General features: G+C 51.2%; 1 protein-coding gene across 2 annotated transcripts; it reads right to left on the bottom strand.

Annotated features, from left to right (window-relative positions):
* Positions 1-633: 633 nt before the first annotated feature.
* Positions 634-20,134, bottom strand: LAD1 (ladinin 1). Of its 2 annotated transcripts, none has more exons than XM_054027361.1 (10): positions 19,680-20,134; positions 13,923-14,069; positions 12,376-12,922; positions 11,574-11,723; positions 8,350-8,393; positions 5,957-6,029; positions 5,097-5,225; positions 4,465-4,554; positions 2,735-2,812; positions 634-2,251 (listed from the first exon to the last, which is right to left on the bottom strand). In XM_054027361.1, the coding sequence occupies exons 1-10, from the start codon at positions 19,715-19,717 to the stop codon at positions 2,246-2,248; spliced, it is 1,302 nt and encodes a 433-aa protein (XP_053883336.1). In that variant the 5' UTR covers positions 19,718-20,134; the 3' UTR covers positions 634-2,245. The 2 variants fall into 2 exon arrangements, with proteins under 2 accessions (XP_053883336.1, XP_053883337.1); XM_054027362.1 differs by having other exon boundaries at positions 13,923-14,066; positions 19,680-20,132.
* Between the last annotated feature and the right edge of the window lie 1,316 nt (positions 20,135-21,450).

Genomic DNA, 21,450 nt, shown 5'->3' with positions numbered 1-21,450 from the left:
CAGTCAAGGGTTTGACAAGTTTCAGAGTAACAGCCGTGTTAGTCTGTATCCGCAAAAAGAAGAACAGGAGTACTTGTGGCACCTTAGAGACTAACAAATTTATTAGAGCATAAGCATCCGAAGAAGTGGGCTGTAGTCCACGAAAGCTTATGCTCTAATAAATTTGTTAGTCTCTAAGGTGCCACAAGTACTCCTGTTCTTCTTTTTTCAAGGGTTTGAGTCATGTAAGCACCAGCAAGCCTGGATGTTCAGCCAAATCCCATAGGGCTGCCTGGAGATCAGAGCCAGCTTTCTCAGGAGACAAGTCCTCACCTTCAGCTGGACCCAAACCACCATCACAACTAGCTCTCTCAGAGCCACTGAATTCCTGGCCCATTACGGCAACCATAATGCTGCTGCTGCCAAACTTGAAGCTCTCAAGCTGGAAAATACTCACAGGACTTCATTGCTCCCACAGCCCTCAAAGCATGGAGTGGCCACATGCAGGTCTACCTGTGCCCTATGGCTGAGGGTCCCACATCAAGTCCCACCCAACCCCCATCCCGCTCTCCAGAGGCCAGCAGCTCATCTGCCTCATTGTCCAGAGCGATTCACAGCAAGCCCCCTCCCCCAAGAACAGTCTGAGACCAGAAGCATCTTAAAGAAAGCGCCATTTATTAGGGAAAAGCTATATCAAAAGCAGCAGGTTCCTTCCAAAGCCAGCGGGGTGAGAGCGGATCCAGGGGGAGCTCGGGGAAGCCCAGACAAGCACAGAGGCTCAAGCTAAAAAAAACCCCAGCCTAGGGCTCGCTAAAGCAGCTCTCAATCTTTCTGCACTAAGGTGCTTGCTCCTTGGGCTGAGGCGTTTGGACACTGCCATTGTAGGAGCTCTCCGCTGTGCTCCCTCCCCAGTGTCCTAAAGCTGCCCCTGCCCCTCCCCAGCTTAAGAGAGGGCAGTGCTCCTGGGAAAGGCTCCCACTAGGGGTGAGTTCCAGGCCGCAACTGGGGAGCGCAGGGGCACGGCACATTAAGAACAGCTTTACGGTTCCATACAACGAAGGCAAGGATAAGAACGGGCAGGCTCCTGTGAGTGTGGGTGAGCAGGGTCTGGGACTTCCCGGCAGCCGTCCCAGGTGCAGATGGGCCTCTAGGCTGATAGCCCCTGCACTAAGGACCAGAATTGCCAAGGGGGCCTCCCTTGCTAAATGGGAGAGGGGTCCTGGCAGGGGGGGAGGGGCGGGGCACTAGCATGGGAAAGCTTGAGAACTGCCACCCTCCCATGTGACACGCTGGGAGTAAGGGAGCTAAAGGGGCCATTGGCTTCTTACACCAAACCAGGGACGATGCAGACACTGCTCCCCCGGGACAGCCCCAGTGAGTGTCCAGGGGGAGGGACAGTGTGGTGCACATGTGTGAATGGATGGAGTATGAAGCAGTGATGGGTGCTTGGCCAGATGCTCAGCAGTGTCAACCAAGGCAGCCCATGGATCTGGCCCAACGAATGCCACACCCTCAGCAGACATCCTCCACGAGCCGCAGGTCAGCAGTGGTTTCCTGCGTGCACCGCACCCAGCCAACACACCTGAGCCCTGACTTACAGGGAGGTTTTCTAGTGGGGGGGGAGGAGAGGTCAGGCCTCATGGCCCCTTTGCTGAGGGATGGCTGTGTTGGGGCCCATCTGCTGATGTAGGAACTGAGCGGAGACAGCTCATCCCTCAGCCAGCCAACACTGCTACCTAGAGCTACCACTGTGTGAAGCCTGGGCTGGCTTTTAACCAGGGACCTACAGGGGCAATGCTGTAATGGCCTGAGCCCCGAGCCCGGCCACTGCTAGCAACGCTCTGGAGCTGGCTTTAGCAGCTGGGTGCGGGTTCCCTGGTTCAGTCTGTTGCAGGTACAGCACGTGTCATAGCACACGGTAACTGGAGACGCTGAAGCATTGTCCAGGGACAGGGTAGCAAAGATCTCATACCATCAATGTGGACAGCACTTATGGCTTTGATACGTCATAGCTAGACCGGGTGGTGGGATGGGACAGCAGGACACGAGTCATCTTCAAAGCTTCTTCCTTCCCATCCACCAGTCAGAAGAGACCCCCGAAACACCCAGCGCCATAAGAGGAAAGCAGGACATGGGTCTCCAGGCAGCGTTGGTCTTATGGGAGGGAGATGCTCAGAGACAAAGCCATGAAGGGATGCTGGAGGATTGCATAGGGCCAGGCTTTGATCATCACAGCAAGAGATTATCCCCAGGGAGTCTTGTAGTGTTACAGCTGAAAGAGACAAAGGGCATCATCAGGCTGGGTCAGAGGCTGCAGCAGAGAGAAAGGTGCTTTGAACTACCGTGATCAGTGTCTGCACTGAGCTTTAGCCCCTTATAAAGGCACCCAAACCACCGGCACAGCGCTCCCCAGTTATGTTCAGCTGCTGCCCAGCTCTTCCCCACCCCACAACACACCCGATTTCCTGCCCACCACATCTTCTCCTGCCTCCTTGTGACCCACCCTCTATGCAAGTTTCCCTACTACCAGCTCCTCTTTGCTGCTCCTCCCATCACCCCCAACACACCCCCAGTGAGGCAGGCCAGCCTGTGCACTCAGACCTCTGCATTGTCCCTTAACGGGTACAGGTCCTGGCCCTTGCTGTGGCTACTTTGTGCTGCTCTAGTGGTGGGACTCAAGCCCAACTCAGCCACTGGCCCTTGGCACAATCCAGGCAGGTCACGTGAGCAAGCTCCACGCTCCCTCTGCTCTTACCCTGGTGTCACTGGAGGAGTCGTCAGGCCGCTTGGCCCAGAGGTTGCGCTTTGTCGCGCTGTCGGTTCTCCCAGCGTTCTGCAAGGAGAGGAGGAACAGGCTGTGCAAGGGTTTGCTCTGGGCACGGACGACACTGCACAGAACATTGCATCGGTCCAAACCGAAGATGGGGCCTGACCCAGAACCCTGGATCCAAACAGACCCAAGCGGTTTGGATCAGATCCGAACCTTTGGGTGCTGGGATTGGCAAATCCAGGCCATTACATTAGCGACATCGGAACGGCTTCAAACTAGGCTAAGGGGCAGGAATTGGATGGTTGCAGGACAGTCACTTTACACTGGCAGTGCTGGCATAAGGCAGCTGTGAAACCCCTCCCAAAACACCCCCCCCGTGTCTCCCCAGCAGGTGGAGAGCCATCAGCTCAGCAGGGAGGGTGTTTCAATGTTGCAGCCATGCCTGCTCCTGCCCCAAACTCAGCTATTCCCTGGCACTGCAATAGGAGATTGGCCCTTGGTGCCCCATGGCTCAGCTGATGGAGTCAGAGCAGAATGCAGCTGCATTGCAGCACAGACAGGAGCAGAGATCTTGGACCCAGATTCCCCTCTACAGGCAAACACCCATGTAAACTCCTTGGCACCACTCCTACATGTATTAGTAGCCACCCTGGTCTGCAGAGACCAGCTGTCATCCACCCAAAAGCCCCGTGCTGCTGCGCTGCCAGAGGGACCTTCCGCAGGCTCCCCACTGCTATGGCCACATGTCTCTGGCAGAGTCCCACTGCCAAGGGATGCCCAGGCAACCACTGCAGCACAAGGGTGGTGCATGGACGAGCTAGTGTCTGCAGAAGTCCCTGTAGGGTTTGTGGGGATAATGTATGGAGCAGCGAATCCCCACAGTCCCCTTCCCCGGCCATGGCCTGTCTCGTCATGTGCAGACCCACCAACCCTGCAGACCCGCCAGCCCTGCAGAGGGATTTTCGCAATGTCCCTGAGGAAGTGTGGCTGATCTGGGGTCCACAAGCAGCCCCCCAGCAAGGGCTTCACTGAGTGTGAACCTTTGTGATTAGTGCATTCAGTGTGGGGCCTGTTCACTGCAGACTGCCAGCATCCCCTCATGGGGGGGGGGGGGGGGGAGGGAAGGGAGAGGGGAGAGGGGGAAGGGCAGGGGAATAAATTCTTTGCTGGAGTCCGTGGAGAAGCCAATGCTTTTTGCTTGAGATTTTAGTGTAACCATGAGTTCCTGGAGGAGCCTCAAAATCCCACCAGGTGGGAAACTCTAAGGCAGGTGAGGTGGCTCGAATTGGAGCTGCTGAAGGGTGCAGGGGACTTAAATCCTGCTGGAACATGGCCAGCCAGGGCCGGCTCCAGGCACCAGCTTAACAAGCAGGTGCTTGGGGCGGCCAAGGGAGGGGGCGGCACCTGCAGCAATTCGGGGGTGGCAGGTCCCTCACTCCTTCTAGGAGCGAAGGACCTGCCGCTGAACTGCCGATCGTGGCTTCCCCCCCCCAATTGCCGCCACCGATCGCGGCTTTTTTTTTTTTGGCGCTTGGGGCGGCAGAAATGCTGGAGCCAGCCCTGTGGCCAGCACTAGTCTACAAACAATTCCGATCAGCATGATCTGGCCCACTTTCCAATCGCTGTCATGACCTGGCAGCTCCCTGATGCAGGGTCCCTGCACCAGGCTGTCAAAGCACCAGCACTTTAGTGCAATGCCCCAGCACAGCCGATACCTTGACTCCTCCATCCTTGCTGGGTTCCTGGGCCTTGCTTATCCACAGGTTGATGCGAGATGACACCACGCCAGGGAGCCTCAAATTCTCCTGCCACAACAGGACCAGAGTTAAGACTGCATGTTACCCACCACTGGAACACAGCCACCTCTGGGTTGCAACATGGCTTAGCACGAGCCGCAATGGTGACCATGCCCCTCACTTCCTGTGCTAAACAAGAGGAACTCAGAGGGCAGGGCGCCACCTGCTGACCTGTGTGAAGCATTCTAGAATGCACCATTTGGAAGATGCCTCGGCCAGCTTTTACCCGCCTTGCTGCAGGGGAGCCCTTGGCCATGCAGCCAGCCTGGGGAGCTGCAAAAGAAATGCACACCTGCCACATGGGATCCCAGCCAGCAGCCGCTAGGAGGAGGATCCACCAGGGCATGCAGCCACCCAGCCTCTGCCTGGCAAGTGCCACTGAGCTGAGGGACCAGCTGTGTCAGTTCTGCACCCTGAGGGTTACTCCACCTCAAGTCTCCCCCACCATCTGCCCAGTGTCCCCTACCTGAAGATGGGGGTGGCATTTTCAAATGGAAGGACTCATGGGGGTCCCTCCCCCAGCCCATGCTCAGTCCCACCTCAGCCCTCACCTTTCTGACTGGGGCTGGATCAGCTTTGCTGGGGGCATTGGCCTCGAAGATGCTGCGCTTGCTGGCCACACCCTCCAAGGAGGGGAGAAAACCTCTTGGCATGGTCACAGGGGACTTCACCTCGGATCGCTAGGAGCAGAGAGACAGGATCCATCTGTGTTAGAGCCCTAGATTCATGTAGGGGGCCTGGTCTGGTCCTGCCAAGGCTGACCTCCCACCCCCCACTCCTCATGGGTTTCTTAATGCATGAATGAAGGGCAGCCCAGTTTCTTACCCCAGCCCCCTGTCATTTCCCCCTCCCCTCTTACCACATCACCTGTCTGGTGGAGGAATGTCCTCTGTCCCTTGGAAGGCCCCACTCCCTCTGTGTGAACGGCTGAGGCAGGTCTCTACTCCCCTTTGGCTAGGGCAGGTTCTTCCCCAGCCCCTGCCCTCAGCTCTGTGTGACAGACTCTCCTTGACTCCCTGTTGCTTCTTCTCCCCAGGTCATACACTGCACAGCCATGCAGAGCTCAGAAACCACCCATTTCCACCTAGAGACCACAGAACTAGCTGGGCATTCACAGGGCCTGCAGGCCCAGCCCTCCCTGGCGAAGGGTCAGGGCTGGCTCCAGGGTTTTGGCCGCCCCAAGCAGCCAAACAAAAACAAAAAAAAGCTGCGATCGCGATCTGCGGTGGCAATTCGGCAGGAGGTCCTTCGCGCCGAGCAGGAGTGAGGGACCGTCTGCCAAATTGCCACTGAACAGCTGGACGTGCCACCCCTCTCCAGAGAGGCCGCCCCAAGCATCTGCTTGGTAAGCTGGTGCCTGGAGCCGGCCCTGCCAAGGGTCCCTCCCCCATTACCTCGGGGCTCCATTTACCTGCACAGCTGAGGTGTATTTCTCCAGTTTCTCCTCGATCCGGATGCTATTGGGTGGATGTCTCACACTGGCACTGGGGAGGGGGAAGGGATGGAAAAGAGCAGAGTGAAATCCCCCAACATCCTTCATGCCATGGCAACGTCTGCCTAGTGACAGGCAGGGCTGGGGGAGGTCTATTTGGCACCAGGGAAGCCTATTCCCAGCTCTTCACTGGGAGACATGGGGCAATTCCATTTCCCTCTCTGCCTCAGTTTCTCCCTTATAAAATGGGGATAAAAATACTTTGGCTTCAGTGTAGTAATATGATAAGTGAAGCTAGTTAAGTAGTTTTTAAGATGTCGGACATAGCCCGTTACCAAATCTGAGCACATCTTTGATGGATCCGTCCTCACAAGCTGCCCTGGGGAGGCATGGCACCTCTATCATCCCCACACTGTACAGCTCCAAAACTGAGGCCACAGTGGAACAATGGGAATTAGATACCTAAATACCTTTGAGGATCTTGCCCAAGGTCATGCAGAGAATCTAGGGCAGAGCATGGAACTGAACTTGGGTCAACAAAGTCCCAGGCAAGCATCCTACACATCCTATGTCCAAAGAGCTAGAAAGCAGATGTAGGCTGTAATAGTACTTTACCTATCAGGGAACATCATGAGACCCAGATTTGCCAGACTCTCGTCTCTGGCAATTCATGACCCAAACCCAGAATCCTATCCCTGCTCTGTCCTCAAACCCAGAGTCCCAGCTTCCACCTTCATCAGATCCAGAACACAGATGACCAGGGTCAAGCGACACCATCCCAACAATTGCTTCTTCCAGGATTCTCTGGGTCCTTCGGGGATAACGAAGGCCCCGTACCTCTTCACATTGTGTTGTGTCTCCAATTCCCTCCAGCTGGAGAGGGAATCGCGATCCCCGGTGATCAGTGAGAGAACTTCTCCATTATATTTATGTACTCATTGCACAGGTGTAATTAGTATAGTCACAAAATGGTGGTGAATGCACATTGTCAAACGGCAATGTACGCACGTGACAACTTTGGCTCATACCATCTAATTCAAACATCTCCATCTCTCTCCCAGTTGTTTGGGGACCACTTCCCTGACTCCCCAGCCTCTTACTGCCCCAGTATCTGCTCTCTACTCAGCTAAGCTGCATGTCAGCTCCCTGATACACCAGCCTCTCTGCCCAGCCAGCTGTTTCCACTCCAGGAGTCATTCACGGGGCTGAAATGAGGCAAAAATCTGGAATTCTTTGGGTGTTTCCTGGATAGAGGTGATTTGATCTTGGGTTTGTTTCACTGGAAGAGAAATCAACTTCATGTTTGTCTGGTTCCCTCCTGTTTTCAGAGGAAGCTCTTCCTCCCTCCCCCCCCCCCCCGCCCACTTTTTCTGCATTGTCCTCAGTGCAGGACTTCCCCCTCACTGATATTCAGTATTGGATAAAGTCAAGGGACCCCCATTCTGATCTCACATCAGTTTTGTTCCAGTAGAGACCCATTGAGGATGGAGTTGCTCCTGATTTACAGTAGGGTGAGACAGGAGAACTGAGCCCAGGGAGGAGAGACTTTACTAAAAGAAGTCTTCTTGGGTTGAAATTGACCAAAGCAGAAGTTCGAATATGGATTCACTTCTGGAAGGAGCACAGCTGAGGTGTCACCACTCGAGCCAAGCGCTCAGTGCATTTGCTATTTGCCTAATACTATTTCCCATTCTCTGGCACTGCACAGACTATGAGCCTGGATTCTAGTGCCATGGAAGTCAATGGGAGTTTTGCCAGCCACTTCCATGGGAGCAGGACCAGGTCACCATAGACAACCACTCCAGCGAAGCCAAATGACAACACACCACACAATGATGCACTGAGGGCAGGTCTCAGGCAAGGGGAACACCCCCAAATTCCACAAGAGGTCTTTGACTCTGGACAGGCCCTGCCACACAAAGAGGTGCTGGGGTAAACTTTGCATAGGGTTGAAATGCCAAGGTGCAGTCTGGGCCTGGTTAGTAGGAAGCACTAATAGGGGTCTGATCAGGAGGGCTACAGTATAAGCCAATAGACAATAAAACTGGAGGACTCAGCATATTTTGTCTCTGTCTATCTAGATCTTCTCACCAGGGCCATCCAAACACCCCCTCCTCGTGTACAACAGTGAGGCCTAATGAACAAAGAGGTGGGGGGAGGAGACCTGAATTCTATTTCTGGAGCAGGAGCAATCACTAGATTTGCTGTGCAAGTCCAGGGGAGCGAGGATACCCATCAGAGGTGGTGTACTAGGATTAATTCATTAAAGTTTGGGGCATGCTTCGAGATCTTTGGATGGCCGCTGGTGGGGGAAGGTCAGAATGATTAGCAGCTTTGTGACATTACCAGAAATACAAGTAAAACCCACTGACCTTCTGGTTAATGCACTTTCTTCCTTGTCTTTTCTAGAGATCACCTGGAAATGCAAGCAAGGGAGATGAGACATGGAACAATGGGAGGGCACGAGATGGGCTGGGAGAAGACCCCCTTCCTAGAGCTGGGGATGAGCAGGGCTGTGTGAACTTTCCCCACGTCTCCCAGAGTTCAGACATTCACCCTAGCACAGAGCAACATTTGGTGGCTTCTCTGAGCCACATGAGCAATCTGTACCGGTGGGGGGGGGGGGGGGAAGGAGGAGGAGGAGAAGAAGAAGAGGGTGTCTCAAACATGACAGAAAAGTTCCCAACGTCTTCAGACTTCAGGAAAGGTTTGGTCTGAGTGAAAATGTGGGTCGGTTCCAATCACTTCTGAACCTGGTCCCCTCCCCTTGGGGCTGGCTAAAGTACGGTGGAACCCTGGACCAAGAACATGTTCAGTTTCCACCCTGCGCCAGAGATTCTCTCATCAGTCTATTCCCTCCTCCACAGCCCATGCATATCTCCATCCCTTTGGCCTCACCATTTCTCTTTCCTTCTTCCCCCTGCCCTCAAATGTCCCCTCTTTCTTCCTTCACTGCAAGCGCCCCCCACCCCCCAAATCTCCTGACCAGCCTGCCTCATCCTCCTGCCCCGTGATCCCAGAGAACAAGAACCTTCTGGCAAGATGTCCTGATGGAGAGGTGGCATCTCTCCGCCCTGTGCCGAAGGCCATCCCTGCAGAAACTGCTCTAAAACCTGCATGGCCACAGCACCCTGACTCCGTTCCAACAGACACAGTTCCAGCTACTGTCCTTCTGGATCCAGGCAATCCATCCATATGAAAACCCTTCCCAGGCAGGACTGAGCCCAGCACATATGCTGGACATTTTTCAGCACAGAACAACTGCCCCCTGATCAATTCCGCAGAGCCAGACTGCCCTACAGCTTCCCTCGCTACTCAACTTGGAAAGTCCTGGGGTCAGTACAGCGTGTGCTGCAGGAAATGCCCTTATCTGGGACAGCACGAGCCAGGAGAGGAAAGGATTATAATCCTTCATCTCCCCAAGTCTGCTAAAATCACTGCTCCGAAGGGGTGTGACCCTACGAGTCCCTCAGTGCCAACTGGCAGAGGGCCCACCATGCCATAACTTACGTCAGCCCTGGCTCACTCATTGCCGCAACATGTTTCTAAAACTTGTGTTAACTGGTGACATGTTGTCCCAAAAAAAAATAAATCTGTGAGTGATGCGCGAATGGGTTGTGAACAAAGTTACAGATGTGTTCTGGAAACAGGTTCTTAAAAAGAGGTTTTGGAGGCAGAGCCTAGACCCAGCCTGCTCTAGACAAAGGAATGCGTATTTACCTGTCTGTCCGGCTGGGGAGGCCAATGAAAGGACATTTACATATATGGTAAACAAACAATCCTCTTCCCTGCTTGATAGCTTTAACAGTCACACCTGAGGACAGAATCTGCACCTAAGGAAGCCTTCCTGGCTCAAGGCAGAGACAACGGATTTTGGGTAACATAATGGGAGCAGAAAGACATTTTAGTTATCTATCACTTAAGGCAGTGGTTCTCAACCAGAGGTCCAGGGCCCTCTGAGGGCAGCCACAAGCAGGTTTCAGGGGGTCCAACAAGCAGGGACCGTGATAGTCTTGCTGGGGCCCAGGGCAAAAACCCAAAGCTCCGCTGTGGGGGGGCTGAAGCTCAGGGCCCTGAGCCCTGCCACCTGGGGCCAAAGCCTGAGCAACTTCGCTTTGCTGGGATCCCTGTGGTGTGGGGCCCAGGCAATTGCCCTGTTTGCTACCTCTCACACCAGCCCTGGCTTTTATATGTGGAAAAACAGTTGTTGTGGCAAGGGTGGGCTGTGGACATTATAGCATGTTGGTGGGGGCCTCAAAGAAAAAGGTTGAGAACTCCTGACTTAGGGTGTACATAAGGGTATAGGACCCTCTGGACCTATGAAAGTTGGAGCCCCTGGTCTGGAGAGCTTGGGATGCTGGAAACTGAAGGCAAGTAAGGAAATTGCTTGGCCAAAGATTGTAACTTGCCAACGTTGAGTTGCTGTCACTAGAAAGCACATGTAATGGTGTTTGTAACCACAGCGGTCTCTTATTCTTGCTTAATATCACTTCAATCTCTTTGTTGATAAGCTTTCTTAGTTTTACTCTGAGCCATCTCAGTGCTGTTATACAAAGGTGAAGAGAAGCTGAGCTAAGCTAACAGATTGGTGTGTGCTCGGTGTCTTTGGAGGCAGCGAACTTAATTCCTGTGAGTATCCAGGGGGAGGCACTGGACATGGCAGGACAGTGGCTGGGGAACTTGGGGGCTGGAATTCACCATTACCTACAAGGCAATGTTTAGACTGGCCGACTCTTGAAGTGTTTGCTGGCCAGGCAGAGAGGCTGGTGGGGCAGGGAGTGGACCCACAGCTTAGCAGCAGCAAAACTCCCGCTTGCCCAGGCAGAGGGGCAGCACAGCGGCTCCTGATTTGGGGGTCCTGAGCAGAATTCCGCAATGCGAAGACACAGGACAGACAAGTTGAGCAGCTGGCATGCTGTACTCGCAGACCCCTGGGGCCACTCATTGGAGCTGCACCAGGGAGGAACGTGGCCCGCCCTGCAAAAGGTTCTGCCTTTTCTTGGCTCTGCCTCAGGTTCCCCAACAGTGATCTGGCTGGGCACTGCCTTTTCCAGAAACTGGCAGCGCCTCTGTGGCCCATGGCACCAAGCACTTCAATTCCAGCTTCTCCAAACTTCATGCTTCCCTGGATCCTTGTAATGGAGCTTCCCGAGTCTCCCACGCCCCAGATGGAGAACACACAACTCTGCCTCTCTAGGAAATGCTACAAGGAGATGATCTGGGAATAACCTGAGCCCAGCTGGAGCAGATTCTAAGTAACAATGGGAAGGAGAAGACCTGGACTGGATTTCTGCACCCATAGGGACTGGACTCTAGAGAGGAAAATAATCTTTGCAGGACTGCAGCACCCACATGGAAGGGCCTCTGCCCCCTATGCTCTATCCACCTGGACTCTAGGTGCAGCCTCAAAGGAGAAAACCTGGGATTGGATCTCTGTGCCCACTGGAATGGAGTCTGCAAGCCCCCCCAGCCTGCAGAGAACTGAGCAAACTACTCCTGCTGAGGACAGCTGGAGGGAGCCTCTCCCATACAGCTAGAATAAACCCAGCTTCCACTGCCTGGAGTGCCACTTTTCCCTGCCCATTTCAGCACTCACCCGGAAAGAGACCGTCCTGGGGCTGATGCGTTTGAACGAGCTGCTGTAGGTGATCTGAGTGGGGGAAGTAACCGAGGAGCCTCCGGGTCTGTCTTGGGTGGTGGGTGACCCTGCTGTTTCCTGAGCCCGCGGGGGATTCCTTGCTGTATCCTGAGGGAGGAACACACCCCTACACATCAGTCAAGAGCCAGCAGGAAGGTTTCCAGGCATGGCTACGAGAGCCGGGAGCAACACTTGGGGGCTCAGCAGATCCACCAAGCACCTGAGCAGCCTAGACCACTGGAATCCCAACTGGATGGGCCAAACCCCAAGCTCCTCCCTAGGCCCAATCATCACTGAGGCCAATGGGGGGGTTGCCTAGGAGAGGGCTCAAGGTTTGGCTCAATGTGGGGAAGTGGGTACTGGCACTATCTCATCTAGGGCAGAGTTCTAGAGTTGGGGAAGTAACACCCCCACTCCCTCCTCCCCATCCCTTTCTCCCCTTGGGCCTGGAAAGAGCAGTGCTGCCAAAGTGCAGCATCACCAAGCCCAAGATCCAAGTCATGATTTTTAAATGACCATGTTCCGGGCTCTTTGCCGTTTAGCATCAGAGCCTTTGGGTTGCACCCACTTCACCTTTTCAAGCTTTTCTCCAGAAGGTTCGATGCCAGCTCCCTTTTTAAACAGAAGCCAGGATACTCACAAAGTCACCCGGGTCCAGCTCCTCAGAGGTACCTCGTTCCCACTGAGGATCTGGGGCTTTTAGGGAAAACCCCCAAGTGTTGTGAGACTGCTGGTAAAGTGCCACGAACATGCCTCTCACCTGCTGGCTGAAGGGGCGAGTAACTGGGGAGTCTGGTTTCTGTTCTATGCGGCTTCCTCCCCTTGAGAAGACTTTCACCTCCAGGTGACTACGGTCTTTCTGCTCCTGAGCCGATCCCTGGGGCTGGCCTCCCGTCACCTCTGGCTCCTGCGGGGGCTTGTCAGCTATCAGGTCCTTCTCATCCTGAGCCAACCCCTGATGCTGTTCTCCTACCAGGATCTTCTGCTCTGGAGCCAACCCCAGACATTGTTCTGCCTTTGGGCCCGTCGGCTCTTGGGCCAGCCCCTGGTGCTGTTCCCCTGCCAGAGCTTTCCCATCCCGAGCTGACCCCCGACATGGGGCTGCCTCCAGGCGGCCTGCTCCCATGTCTGGCTCCCTGCAGTTCTCTGGCTGCTCCTTCTCCTTTCGGAGGTTTTCTGAGCTCTCCACCTGCCACCTCTGCCTCCTGATCTCTTGCGGTCTCAGCACCGCTGTGAGCTTCTGCTCGGACACCTCCTCTTCGGCCGTGGCTGCCGCTGGTGGCTCTGCTTCCTTGAGCCGCCGTAGCCTGCAGGAACAGAGAGAGGGCACTGACACCCTTGGACACCGGCAGGCTGCTTGTTAGACAGCAAGTGAATCCAGCCCAGCTGAGAGAGGCCAGATTAACACCTATGGAGCCCCCCCATTTTATCCCAATGCACCCTGCACATACGGTTACCCCTCTTTGAATCCCTATTCTGCAGGCATAGGCTAGGTACCTGTGTGGTCCTATACAGCTGATGGGGGCAGAGCATTGTGGGGGCTCCATGCCCCGATCAGCCTCCATCCCCCTGGGAGCACTGAGCTAGCACCATGGGGAGGTAGAGCCACTTGCTCCACTCTCCTGGGAACAGCAGCCAGAGCAGCCTTAGCTTGCTCTGAAGAGGGCAGGATCCTGCCCTTCGCCTTGGGCAACAGATGAGGAAAAAGGGGGTTTGGAGAGCAGGTGGAGGAAGGTATTTATACCAGTGGATTCAAATTAAAATATAGGGGTTAAGATTTTCAGAGGAGTCCAGGGGGATTTGGATGGGTAATTTCAATGGAATGTGTCTCTCTAATTCCCCTGGACTGCTTTGAAGATCTTAGCCTTCAGCTTTGTATCATAAGCAACAGTGATTAATCATTCTATTGCATCGGTCCTCCATGGCTCTCAACAGGATTGGCGAAGTAGCATATTGTTATCCCCATTTTACACTTGGGGAAATGGAGGCACGGGGGGAGTGATTTGCCCAAGGTCACATAATGACTTGGTGACAGAGTCCGGAACAGAACCCAGGAGTCCTGACACCCAGTCTCCTACTCTAGCCACTAGACCCTCTGCTTCTCAGAGCCATGAATTGAACCTGGATTCCCCTGTTCTAACTGCCCCACCCCGCAGCCCTGATCCAAAACCCGTTTGATAGGAGGACTCCCACGGAGATGTGGGCTTTGGCTCTGGCCCAGCAGAGCAAGACAAGCTGGGCGGGTGTGCAGCATTCCGGGCGACGCCGGCACTGCAGTCCCAGGTAATCACCCCTCTCCTCTCCCACCTCTCCACTGCCTGCTTGTTGGGATCCTGCACAGGGGAAAGGGCTTCATCCTCGGCATCAGTGGTGGAGCTCAGGTTGCGGTCTCTCCGCCGGCGTTCTCTCGCTTGTTCCTCCTCATCCTCCAAAGTCCTCTGCCTGGCCAGGCTGCTTGGAAAGGAGACAAGGGCGTACCAGAGACAAGGGAAGTGAGGTCAACTCTTTCATTGAACCCATTTCTGCTGGTGAGAGACAAACTTGTCTCTCCCACCAGCAGAAGTGGGTCCAGTAAAAGAGATTACCCACCTTGCCGCTAATATCCTGGGACCGACATGGCTACAACAACGCTGCATACAAGAACGTGCCAGTCAGATACCAGTGGACTGGGTCACTGTAGGAGCATAGCTACCAGGGGACCTCTCTCTGAGCTTGCAGAGAGCAAGTGATCACCCCTGGGGTCAAGGAGGAGCTGTACAGCAGCGTGCAATTGGACAGTGGCACAGCATCCCAGTCAGATACATGGCAGCGTCCCGCCCCAGTGGGTATCGGCTGGGGGAGGATGGAAAACAGGAGCAGAAATACAAACTGGATTACATAGATCTAATCATGTGTGATGTGTAATCCTGACACCTACACAGGAACAGGCTACTCTAAACATTAGGAAATACCTGAATTAAGCGCTTGACTTTGAACCATAGTGTTCCTTTAATGTACGGAAGTTACATTTTTTAAATCTTTAAGTTTGATATAAGCAAACCAGAAGTTCCATCACATGGTACCATATGGTTCCCTAGTTTTGTCATCAGCAAGGTTAGAAACTGGGCTTCCAGTCCAAGGTCTGTAGGGGAGCCCGCTCTAGTGGGCACAGACTCTTTCCCTGGCATCACACCTGCTTCTAGCAAGAATCCCTCCCTATCTCTCTCCCTCCCTGCCAACCCCACATCCCCTCCTCCCCATTTGTCTTGCAAGTCTCTGCTCCTCACTCCTCCACATTACAGGAAGGAAACTTCTTGCTTCTCCTAGGAACCAGCAGAGAGGGACATTGTGAGCACAGGAGACAGATTCCCTGCTCTCAAATCCTACACTTGGTGCTTTTTGCAGTCCTTGACAGCCAGTTGCAGAACAAGTCCTGCTCAGTCCCTGGGCTGATGCATGCTCAGTGGCGGATGGAGTATACTCGTCCAGACAGTATTTTTGGAGAACACTGCTCACTAGAGGTTTGTTAAACTGGGATGTTGCTAGAGGCTCATAACTTGAGCAAGTTTGGGTGGATTTTCACAGGAAGAGCAACACCTACAACCCTGGCATAGAGGCCAACTCCCTGCCAAATTTCAAGACTAGAGTGCTAGAGCTTCTTAATGGAACAGTTGTAAGATTTACTTATTTTAAAAATGGGCAAAATGTATTCTTTTCCCTCCCTGCACTGTCTCAGAAATGACTGAACCCTTTTCCCTTAAACTTACAAAAACAAAAATTTAGACAGAGGTAGGCTCCTGAGACAAAAAAATTTAGTCTGAATGGCTGAAGTATGGTAAAAAGTTACAAGCAACTAAAAAAACAAACTCTTCTAATGGAAGGTTTCAGGCAACCATCATTACCAGTTCTGCCTATAAGTAAAGGTCATTAACATTCCATCACCACACACACAACTGAAAAATGGCTTTCCAACCAGTGATTTTTTTTTGCTTAAAATAAATAAATCTTTTACCAAAAGGATTTCAGTTTTTAAGCACAAACTGTAGTTCTCAGTAAAAAAGTTTAAGAAAAAATTAAAGCTTTTGACACCAAGAAAAACATGTTATAGTTTTTACTCCGCCCTCCCCCACTGAAGTTTTGAAATTTTCCACCAAAAATAAATGGCATATTTTTTCAGCTCTCTCTCTCTCTCTCACACACACACACACACAGTCCCACACTGTGCTGCAAATAATGCCCAAGATCATTAAAACAAAGAATTTTAAAAACCAAATTGGTTTTCCACCACAGATGCTGTTTGTTGACTTTTTGCACGACTCAGCGCAGGGCTCATCTACACAGAAAAACGTTATAACAGTATAACCTGAGGTTTGAATTTAAACCAAGAGAACTTCTCATGTGGACACTCTTATTCTTGTGTAAGAGGATCATTATTCAGGCTGTGTCCACACTGCCAATTGAACAACAAAAGTTTTGTCGTTCCCATGTGCTTAAAGAAGCCAGCCGCCTCTCCTCCCTCTGCCCCGAAAGACAAAAGTTTGCCGCAGCAAGTGGCAGTGTAAACATCTCGTTGTCGGCGGGATCACTCCTGTCGACAACGCAAACCCCGCTTGTAGGGGGTGGACGTATTTTGTCGGCAAAAGTGCCAACAAACAGCGTTTACACTGCCCAACTTTTAGCAACACGGTCGTGTCGCTAAAAGCTGCTCAGTGTAGACAAAGCCTCCTTTTGGTTTATGTTGCTTTGGAAGTGGTTTAAACTGACAAAGCTACTCCAGAATAGGAGCGGCCACAAAGGGAGTTATAGCAGCATAATGCAATCAGTTTAAGTAATACCAATATAATTATACCAGTTTATAACAGGTAGAACTTCCCCACACAGATAAGCCCTCAAATGATGAAATCACAAGTCAGTTTCATTTTTGCTTATAATCAATTTTCTTAATAATAAATAACATATGAAGATATACCTATGTCATAGAACTGGAAGGGACCCCAAAAAGTCAGAGTCCAGTACTCTGCCTTCACTAGCAGGACCAATTACTGATTTTGTCCCAGATGCCTAAGTGGCCCCCTCAAGGATTGAACTCACAACCCTGGGTTTAACAGGCCAATCCTCAAACCACTGAGCTATCCCTACCCACCTTTCTTTACAGAAGATCTCAGACATTTTAATAGTGTAGTCCACATCTTAATTCATCAGTGGTTACACTCACCACCTACCCTGCCATTCACGTTTGTGTAATGGCCTAATGAAAACTAGACATTTAAGTGGCAATGTGGTATGGATGCATTTGTCTGCCTTTAAATGCAATGCAGTTGCAAGAAACAAGCAGGAGAGGCCAGCATCAGGTGACCAACCAGCTCTACACACCACCAGCAAGTGTTTCTCTGACCAACAGCAATCCCCAGACCATAGCTGGAGTACACTGGCCTGCTTTTTTCGATTCTTATGCATTTCACAGCTTTGCAGTGTTTTGGGCTGCAACCTCTTCCTGGGAATATACTTTTTTTTTTTTTTTTTTAAACACAAAAGTGAGCATTTCCTCTAGAGTATATTTTAAAAGGGAAGATAGTAAGACCATGGGAACAGCATGTGGTTAATGGTTTAAGTACAAGCTTGGTTTTTGCTGACTGAACTTGGGGCCCAATTTTACATTTAAAACATTCAAGTGGAACTGGGCCCAATCCTGATCCCATTGGAGTCAGTGGGATCAGAAACAGGCCTAGCCTAGCATTAATGCCATTGCAAACCCTGTGAGTTGTAGCTGTCACACTGTGTGGGTTAATAATTGCTATGGCAGTGCTATACCTTTACACAAGTGCACATTTCCTCTCTGCCTGACTCCCCGTTCCCAGGCTGCAAGGTGTGGGGAGGGGAAGGGGAAGGCTAGAGTGACAGGGTAAGGAACAAAGCAGAAGCAGAGAGCCAGTGGGGTGGGAGGGGAGAAGAGCGTTTAAGTAGCTCCAAGTCTCAGCCACAGAACTTTCAAACCTGACTTTCTAGGTAGAAAGTTACCTGTCCTCCCTTGGAAAAAGAGGAGGAGAAATGGCACCAGAATTCGACGCAAGGAACTGTATGAGCTTGTTACTGTAGCATGCATGAGTCATGCACCCTTCCCTTTGTGTGTTTTTTTTCCAGTGCAAAAAGATGGCCCCACCCTCTTTTACAATAACCCAATTCTGAAAGATACAATGTTCACTAGGCATTGACACCAAACTACAGTGATTCATAGCCAGATTTAAATCTACCGGCATTCGCTCCTGTAGCCCTTGCACTTTGGAAGCAAGTTGACCCTCCTGCCTTACCATCCTTAATTAAAAGAAAAAAAACAAAAGTCGGCTTCTGTGTAATCCTTCTGATGGTGCTTTGCATGTCTTCAAATTACTGCACACACAGCTAGGTTTCCAGGCTGCATTTTGGGCCTGATCCCCATCCCATGGAGATCACTGGGCTTTAGATCAGGCCTTTTGTGCTCACAATCAGTTGATTAGATGTGCAAAATTGTGCTGTACTGCACAGGATGTTATAGTCATTGTACTGATCTCCAGTTACATATTTAGGTCCTGCAAGCATTTGTGCACCTGCTAAACTTGACTAGTATTGACTTGACATTGTTGCCAAGTAGATAGAGTGCCGGCATGGGACTCAGGAGATCTAGATTCTATTCCCAGCTCTGCCACTAGCTTTTGGGTGACCTTGGACAAGGTCACCTTCCTTTGCCTCAGTTTCCCCACCTGTAAAATGGCGATAATATTACTGACCTCCTTTGTAAAGCACTTTGAGATCTATGATAGAGCTAGGTATTAGTAGTAGTAGTTGCAGCTGTGATCAAGTTAAGCATGTGCATAAGCTTTTGCAGGATTGGAGCCTTAACTAGAAGGCTCTTAGAAAGAAATCCACCCCCCTGTAGAGGGCCAGAACCGGCTCTATGGTGCACTTACAGACCTACCTAAGCTTATATTAGAGCTGGCTGAAAATTTTTGCATGAAAAGTTTCTCCAAGATCTTTTTTTAAGTTGAATCTTCTTAACATTTTTTCCTCCCAAGATGCTTTCCCCCACCCCACAAATGTACTTAATCATATTTTAGAAATTGTTTTGAAAAGTCTCTCTTGTACCAAAGCCTTCGTTCGGGGTTTTTGGTAAGATTCAAAAGCAATTTAAATATAAATATTGATGATTTTATTAATAAGTTATTTTGGTAGAACTATAATGGACAATGTCACACACAAGAGAGACTTCAAATGGGTCAGTTTCAAACCCTGCCAAGTGGAAATAATTTCTAAATGTTGATTTTTGTGAAACTGTTTTCCCAGTTATTGACCAGTTTCTGATGGATTATTTAAGCGGAGTGTGGGGCTTTTCCTGGTTCTCTGCACATGGGTACATTTCACCTTTTATCGATGAAAATAAGCTAGTTGTATTTTGTACGTCTTTTAACCCCACAGAGCCAAAGTGGCTGTTGATAAGTGAGCTGTATTCTGTTCTGGCTCATGCATCATCAAGAGAATTATTAACTATAGCTGATTAAATAATCCACAATGGACTACACTATTCAATGCATCTTTTATTTCCCCTCTCCCCCATTCCATTTTAAGAATATCCAAATTATTCATTATCAGAAAGATTTTTGCAAATTTTTGCCATGCATAATTCTTAGTCCATAGATACAATTCATGAACAGTCCACACATGGGTTATCTCCCCCTTTAGCTGCTGCTATAGGGGTGCTGCCGTAACAATTTCTATAGCGGGGGGGGGGGGGCTAAGAGCCATTGAACCAAACTGCAAACCCTGGATAGAATGGAAACCACTTCAAGCCAGGGGGTGCAGCCACCCCCCCCCAGTACCCCTAATTCCAGCATCATCTACTGCTACTTGTCCTTTTGAAGCTCAACAGCCACCTAGGCTCTGCAGGGCTGGCTTTGTCCTACCCAACTTGAAGTCACACTGGCTGCTATCCTTGCCTGTTCCTCTTACATCCCCACCTGTCCGACACTAACAGCCTTCCTTTCCCCTGAGCCCACCCCACCTCACCCCCCTGGAGGGGCCAGAAAGCATTAACCATTAAACCACAGCACCTACCTAGAGAGCGCAGACCAGTTCTTCCTGTTGAAAGACATCCCGGCTCTCCAGACATCAACACAGGTTCAAACCCCACTCTGCAGAGATCCCTAGCGACAGCAAGGCACAGATTTGAGATGTCTGGAGGAACTGGAAAGGGGACTCCTGCACCTTCCCTCCTGCTTTACTTCCCTATGCACCTTTACCCTGTCTGCAGACCATTTACTGCCGGGGTGTGTCACATGGTCTCTTATCTACCTTGACAGACACTGAGAGCTGTAATTTGTCTATTAGCAGCACCTTACAAAAGGCACCCTGCGCGGGCGTGACCCAGCTTCTGCCCGAGAAAACCACTCTTGGCTGGCCACTTGGTCTGGGTTCAGCCCCCTGTGCTCGGTGCACCAGCCATCCAAGTTGCCCTGGTTTTCAGGGGCGACTTTCTGCTCAGAAGCCTGTTCTACCAGCCTCTTGCTCTCTGTCCTCAATTCCCTCTCTCGATTGAGTGCGTAGGAAAGGTGGAATTCCCTCAGGTGGGTGGGAGGAGGCATAGTCAATCAGTCACCTGGCTCCCCACCCATTTAACCAGGACAGGCAGCCTCCAACGCAGGGGCTTTCAGAAGATGCAATTAAAGGGACTTCCAAATCTAGTCAGTTTCAAAAGCTGAGCTCAGATCTCTTGCGGGGGCTGCCCATGTGTGTGGTTTAACAATCACATCTTCCTATTATTTAGGGGGTTTGCTCCCCTGTGATTGTATAAAAACCCACAGGAACTAACTCAGCAGCTATGCAGGAGAAGCAGTGAAGCTGAGGATACATCAGGACACAAAGGATTTGACTTTATTAATGGTCCACCCAGTCCAGTATCCTGTCTCTGACAGTGGCCAGTAGGAGCTGCTTCAGGGTAGGGTTACCAGACAGCAAGTGTGAAAAATTGGGACAGGGGGTGGGGAGTAATAGGAGCCTAAATAAGAAAAAGCCCCCCAAATCAGGATTGTCCCTATAAAATCAGGACATCTGGTCACCCTACTTCAGGGGGACACTCAAGGAATCCCAGTCTTGGACAGTTATGGAATAACCAACCCTCAGGAGAAATTGCTTCCCCCTCACAGATAGATGCCTAAATACTGCTCTGCATCTGGGCCTAACTCCCATTGGGAATTTCCAAAGAGCTCAGCTTCCACTTTGACAGCTGAATAAAATGGCCACGTTTTGAAAAGTACCAAGCATCTCTCATTGTTCTCAATGGGGGTGGGGCATGTTCTCTATTGTTCTCAATATGAGTGTGGAAAGCCTCAGTGGATGCTGGACTTTATTGAAAATCTGGCCCTCTGTGGTTGATTTATTCCCGGGGGCATCAGGGTTTACATTATTTACATATTTTTATCCTGTCTACAATAACTTGCACTTGTTATCCATATCCATGTCTATTCTCTCTGGAACCCTCTTGGCCTCAGTGGCATCTTGTGGCAGTGAGTCCCACAGGTTAACTGTACATGGAGGGGAAAAGTAATATAATAAATAAAAGTAAATAAATATTTCAATCCCTTTCAAATCTGCAGCTTTTGGATTATCAGAACCAAACTATCTAAGCCCCTTGGGTTTGCAATCAGGGTGGTTGGCTCCTGAGAACAGGTGTTTTCTCCTTGAGACTTGCAGAATACCTGTCTCCCAGCCAGAGGAGCGCAACCTTGGGATTGTGGCCCGCATACTGGCCTGTGACTTGTGGGACCTAGGTTCAAATCCTAGTTCTGCTACAAATTCCCTGTAGGACCTTTGGCAAGTCACTTATGTT

The sequence above is a fragment of the Malaclemys terrapin genome, chromosome 4 (genome assembly GCF_027887155.1).
Source record: "Malaclemys terrapin pileata isolate rMalTer1 chromosome 4, rMalTer1.hap1, whole genome shotgun sequence".
NCBI classification, from domain to species: Eukaryota; Metazoa; Chordata; order Testudines; family Emydidae; genus Malaclemys; species Malaclemys terrapin.
The sequence above is the reverse complement of the archived record's forward strand: the minus strand, read 5'-3'. Positions and strand labels throughout refer to the sequence as shown.